General features: G+C 41.3%; 1 protein-coding gene across 1 annotated transcript; it reads right to left on the bottom strand.

Annotated features, from left to right (window-relative positions):
- Window positions 1-4,873: 4,873 nt before the first annotated feature.
- Window positions 4,874-5,320, bottom strand: LOC130975126 (uncharacterized). The gene has a single exon (XM_057899956.1). The coding sequence runs from the start codon at window positions 5,318-5,320 to the stop codon at window positions 4,874-4,876; it is 447 nt and encodes a 148-aa protein (XP_057755939.1).
- Window positions 5,321-5,918: the final 598 nt, after the last annotated feature.

The raw sequence follows: 5,918 nt of genomic DNA, 5'->3' as shown, positions 1-5,918 counted from the left end.
GCATTCTCCTATAGGCAAACACGCCTGAAGGGCAGGTGAATGCTGTCTTCTCTTGGTCCTGAGGGTCTACTGCAATTTGGTTGTAGCCTGAATAGCCATCCAAAAAGCAGTAATAATCATGGCCAGCTAGTCTTTCTAGCATTTGGTCTATGAATGGTAAAGGAAAATGATCCTTTCTGGTGGCTGTATTGAGCCTTCTGTAGTCAATACACATGCGCCACCCTGTGACTGTCCTTGTAGGAACCAGTTCATTTTTTTCATTATGAACCACTGTCATGCCTCCCTTTTTGGGAACAACTTGGACAGGGCTCACCCATGGGCTGTCAGAAATAGGATAAATAATCCCAGCCTCCAGTAATTTAGTGACCTCTTTCTGCACCACCTCCTTCATGGCAGGATTTAGCCTCCTCTGTGGTTGAACCACTGGTTTGGCATTATCCTCCAACAGGATCTTGTGCATGCATCTGGCTGGGCTAATGCCCTTGAGATCACTTATGGACCACCCAAGAGCTGTCTTGTGTGTCCTTAGCACTTTAATCAGTGCTTCCTCTTCCTGTGAATTTAAAGCAGAGCTTATAATCACTGGAAAAGTATCACCCTCTCCCAGAAATGCATATTTCAGGGATGGTGGTAATGGCTTGAGTTCAGGCTTAGGAGGCTTATCTTCCTCCTGAGGAATTTTCGAAAATTCCTTTGCCTCTTCTGGCTCTTCCTGATCAGTTGGAGCATCTTTGAAGACGTCCTCAAGCTCTGATTCTAGGCTTTCAGCCATATTGATCTCTTCTACCAGAGAGTCAATAATGTCAGCGCCCATGCAGTCCTCTGGTGTGTCTGGATGCTGCATAGCTTTTACAGCATTCAACTTGAACTCATCCTCATTGACTCTCAAGGTTACTTCCCCCTTTTGTACATCAATGAGAGTTCGTCCAGTTGCTAGGAAAGGTCTTCCTAGAATGAGAGTTGCACTTTTGTGCTCCTCCATTTCCAGCACCACAAAGTCAGTTGGAAAGGCAAATGGTCCAACCTTGACAATCATGTCCTCTATTATGCCTGATGGGTGTTTAATGGAGCCATCAGCAAGTTGGAGGCATATCCTGGTTGGTTTGACTTCTCCAATCAACCCAAGCTTTCTGATAGTGGATGCAGGTATTAAGTTAATACTTGCTCCAAGATCACATAAGGCTACCTTGGTGTAAGTGCCTTCCAATGTGCATGGTATCAGAAAGCTTCCAGGATCTTGAAGCTTTTCTGGTAAGCTTTTTAGAATGACTGCACTGCATTCTTCAGTGAGAAATACTTTTTCAGTTTCTCTCCAATCCTTCTTATGACTTAAGATCTCTTTCATGAACTTAGCATAAGAGGGTATTTGCTCAAGTGCCTCTGCAAAAGGAATCTTTATTTCAAGAGTCCTTAAATAGTCTGCAAAGCGGGCAAATTGCTTATCCTGTTCCGCTTTGCGGAGTTTCTGAGGATAAGGCATCTTGGCTTGATATTCTTCAACCTTAGATGCTGCAGGTTTATTCCTTACAGAAGTGGTTGAAGAAGCCTTGTTAGAGGGATTACTGTCAGCACTCTCAGGTGTCTGATTCTCCTGGGGCGTTTGAACGCCAGGAGTGGATGAAGTTTGGGCGTTAAACGCCAACTTCTCCCCCTTTTCTGGCGTTTGAACGCCAGAACTGGGCAGGGAATGGGCGTTTAACGCCAGCTTTCCTCCCTGTTCTGGCGTTTGAACGCCAATAATATTCCTCTCTGGGCTCTTACTGTCCTCAGAGGGATTTTGAACAGTGGCTTGGTCATCCTCTGTCAACTGTTCCTTAATTGACTTCTTGCTCTTTTGAGCAGTGGCATTCAGTGTTTTCCCACTCCTCAGTTGAACTGCTTGACATTCTTCTGTTATTTGTTTAGATATTTGCTGTTTTGCTTGATTCAACTGCAGTTCTATGCTCTTGTTAGCAACCTTAGTATCATGGAGCATTTCTTTAAATTCTGCTAACTGTTCAGTCATCAGGAGTAGTTGTTGATTAAGCTCATTCATCTGTTCTTGAGGATCAGGATCAGTGACTACTGCCATGACCTCTTCTTGTGGAACGAATTCCTTGCTAGAATATAAGTATTGGTTTCTAGCAACAATGTCTATAAGCTCTTGAGCTTCTTCAATTGTCTTCCTCATGTGTATAGATCCACCAGCTGAGTGGTCTAAAGACATCTGAGCTTTTTCTGTGAGCCCATAGTAGAAAATGTCTAACTGTACCCACTCTGAAAACATTTCAGAGGGACATTTTCTTAGCATACCTCTATACCTCTCCCAGGCATCATAAAGGGATTCATTATCCTCTTGTTTAAAGCCTTGGATGTCCAGCCTTAGCTGTGTCATCCTTTTTGGAGGGTAAAAATGATTCAGGAATTTTTCTGATAACTGTTTCCATGTCTTTATGCTTGCTGTAGGTTGGTTATTTAACCACCTTTTTGCTTGATCTTTTACAGCAAATGGAAACAGTAACAGTCTGTAGACATCCTGATCTACCTCTTTATCATGTATTGTGTCAGCAATTTGTAAGAACTGTGCCAGAAACTCAGTAGGTTCTTCCTCTGGAAGACCGGAATACTGGCAATTTTGCTGCACTATGATAATGAGTTGAGGGTTTAGCTCAAAGCTGCTTGCTTTGATGGGAGGTACACAGATGCTACTCCCATATGCAGCTGTACTGGGGTTGGCATAGGACCCCAGAGTCCTTCTGGACTGATTAATTCCACTTAAGTCCATAATAGACAAAAGGGAAATGAGAATAATTGCAAAGAGATGAATTTTGTTTATTTTTTTATTATTATTATTTTTTTTTTGAAATAACCGAAAAATTAAAATAAAATAAAATAAAACAAAAGGAAAATAAAATAAAATTCGAAAATTAAGAATAGAATAAGATCAAAGCAAATTGGGAACTGAATCAATTAGTAAAGAAAAAGATTTTGAAAACAGCAATTAAGAAGATATGATTGAAAAATTTTTTTGAAAAAGATTTGATTCTTAAAAAGAGGAAAGAGAAAAACACAAAAAGACACCAAACTTAAAATTTTAGAAAATCAAACACTAATTTTTTTTCGAAAATTTTAAAGGAAAAACACAAAGAGGACACCAAACTTAGAACTTTTATGAATCAAAAAGGGCTAAGAACATGCAAGAACGAAAATTTTAAAAGAAAAACAAACGCATGCAATTGACACCAAACTTAGAATATGAAACTAGACTCAACTAAAAAGACTCTAAACCAACAAAAATAAAAAAAATCCTAATCTAAGCAACAAATAAACCGTCAGTTGTCCAAACTCGAACAATCCCCGGCAACGGCGCCAAAAACTTGGTGCACGAAATTGCAATAACACTTTTGCAATCCCGCACAACTAACCAGCAAGTGCACTGGGTCGTCCAAGTAATACCTTGCGTGAGCAAGGGTCGATCCCACGGAGATTGTCGGCTTGAAGCAAGCTATGGTTATTTTGTAAATCTTAGTCAGGATATCAGAAATTATCAGGATTGATTGTAAAAAGCAAAAGAACATGTAATGGGTACTTGTACTGCAGTAATGGAGAATGGGTTGAGGTTTGGAGATGCTCCATCTTCTGAATCTCTGCTTTCCTACTGTCCTCTTCATCAAACACGCATGTCTCCTTCCATGGCAAGCTCGTGTAAGGTCTCACTGTTGTCAGCAGCTACCTCCCATCCGCGCAATGAAAGCTAATGCAAAGCACTCTGTCACAGTGCCGCCAATCACCGGTTTGGTTCCCTCCCCTACCGGAATAGAATCACTCTTTTGCGTCTGTCACTAACGCCCAGTAGGTTACAGGTTTGAAGCACGTCACAGTCATTCAATCATTGAATCCTACTCAGAATACCACAGACAAGGTTTAGACCTTCCGGATTCTCTTGAATGCTGCCATCAGGTCCTGCCTATACCACGAAGATTCCGATTAAAGAACCCAAGAGATAACTACTCAATCTAAGATAGAACAGAGGTGCTTGTCAGGCACGTGTTCATGGTTGAGAATGATGATGATTGTCACGGATCATCACATTCATCCGGATTAGGAGCAAGTATTATCTTAGAACGGAAGCAAGCATGATTGAATAAGAAACAGTAGTAATTGCATTAATCCATCAAGACACAGCAGAGCTCCTCACCCCCAACCATGGGGTTTAGAGGCTCATACTGTGGAAAGAACGTGTACAAAATGTTATGAGGTCATAAGGTGCTGATTACAATGTCAAAAGGTCCTATAAGTAGTAAACTAGTATCCTAAGGTTTACAGAAATGAGTAAATGACAGAAAAATCCACTTCCGGGCCCACTTGGTGTGTGCTTGGGCTGAGCATTGAAGCTTTTATGTGTAGAGACGTTTTCTGGAGTTAAACGCCAGTTCTCATGCCAGTTTGGGCGTTTAACTCCAACTTTTAATCCAGTTCCGGCGTTTAACGCTGGAATTTCTGAGGCCGGATTGCTACGCGGGTTTGGGCCATCAAATCTTGGACAAAGTATGGACTATTATATATTGCTGGAAAGCCCAGGATGTCTACTTTCCAACGCCGTTGAGAGCGCGCAAATTGGGCTTCTGTAGCTCCAGAAAATCCACTTCGAGTGCAGGGAGGTCAGAATCCAACAGCATCTGCAGTCCTTTTCAGTCTCTGGATCAGATTTTTGCTCAGGACCCTCAATTTCAGTCAGAAAATACCTGAAATTACAGAAAAACACACAAACCCATAGTAAAGTCCAGAAAAGTGAATTTTAATTAAAAACTAATAAAAATATACTAAAAACTAACTAAAAGATACTAAAAACATACTAAAAACAATGCCAAAAAGCATACAAATTATCCGCTCATCAGAATGCCTTAGTCTTCTCTTTATAGATCCGTGCATTCTCATATGCCTCCATCCTAAGACATTCAAGTTCCTCTAGTTGCAATTTCCTGGCTATACCCGCCTTGGTGAAATCCATATCGCACTGCTTAACTGCCCAATAAGCCTTATGTTCAATTTCCACCGGGAGGTGGCATGCATTCCCATAGGCAATCCGAAAGGGACTCATCCCTACCAGAGTCTTATAGACCATCCTATATGCCCACAATGCATCTCCCAACCAAGAGCTCCAGTCTTTCCTTTGTGGACTCACCACTTTCTCCAAAATCCGCTTGATCTCCCGGTTGGACACCTCCGCTTGCCAATTAGTTTGGGGGTGGTAAGCGGTTGTAACCTTGTGTAGTATCCCATATCGCTTGAGTAGTGATTCTATCTTCCTATTACAAAAGTGAGTACCTTGGTCGCTCATAATTGTTCAAAGCTCCAGAACCGTACGTGATATTTTCATCTCATACGGCTCCTCCTTTATGTGTATAACGGCAACCCATAGCGGCATACAATATTGTTTCTAATGAAAGAAACCACATTATTAGTGTCATCAAGGCGGGTAGGTATCGCTTCTACCCACTTTGATATGTAATCAACCGCTAAAAAAATGTACAAATATCCACTTGTGTTAGGAAATGGCCCCATAAAGTCTATGCCCCATACATCAAAGATTTCACAAAACAATATTGGTTGTTGAGACATTTCATCCTTTTGGGATGCATTTCCATATTTTTGACATTGGTGACATGACATACAAAATTGGTTAGCATACTTGAACAATGTTGGCCACCAGAATCCGCAATCCAAAACTTTGTTAGCCGGCCGTTGTGGGCCAAAGTGGCCACAATACTCGGATGAATGGCAAGATTCAAGAATGGGTTGGAATTCAGATTCCGGGACACATCTTCGAATTACTTGGTCTACTCCCCTTTTCCGCAAGTGAGGGTCATCCCAAACGTAATATTTGGAATCACTCCTCAACTTATCTCTTTGATGTTTTGAAAAGTTGGAAGGGAAGA

This window comes from Arachis stenosperma, chromosome 4 (assembly GCF_014773155.1).
Source record: "Arachis stenosperma cultivar V10309 chromosome 4, arast.V10309.gnm1.PFL2, whole genome shotgun sequence".
NCBI classification, from domain to species: Eukaryota; Viridiplantae; Streptophyta; class Magnoliopsida; order Fabales; family Fabaceae; genus Arachis; species Arachis stenosperma.
This window is presented reverse-complemented; position numbering and strand designations above follow the sequence as displayed.

What these genes read in the sequence shown, in the direction of transcription:
- LOC130975126 (XM_057899956.1), bottom strand. Translation starts at nt 5,320, where the DNA reads ATGAGCGACCAAGGTACTCACTTTTGTAATAGGAAGATAGAATCACTA.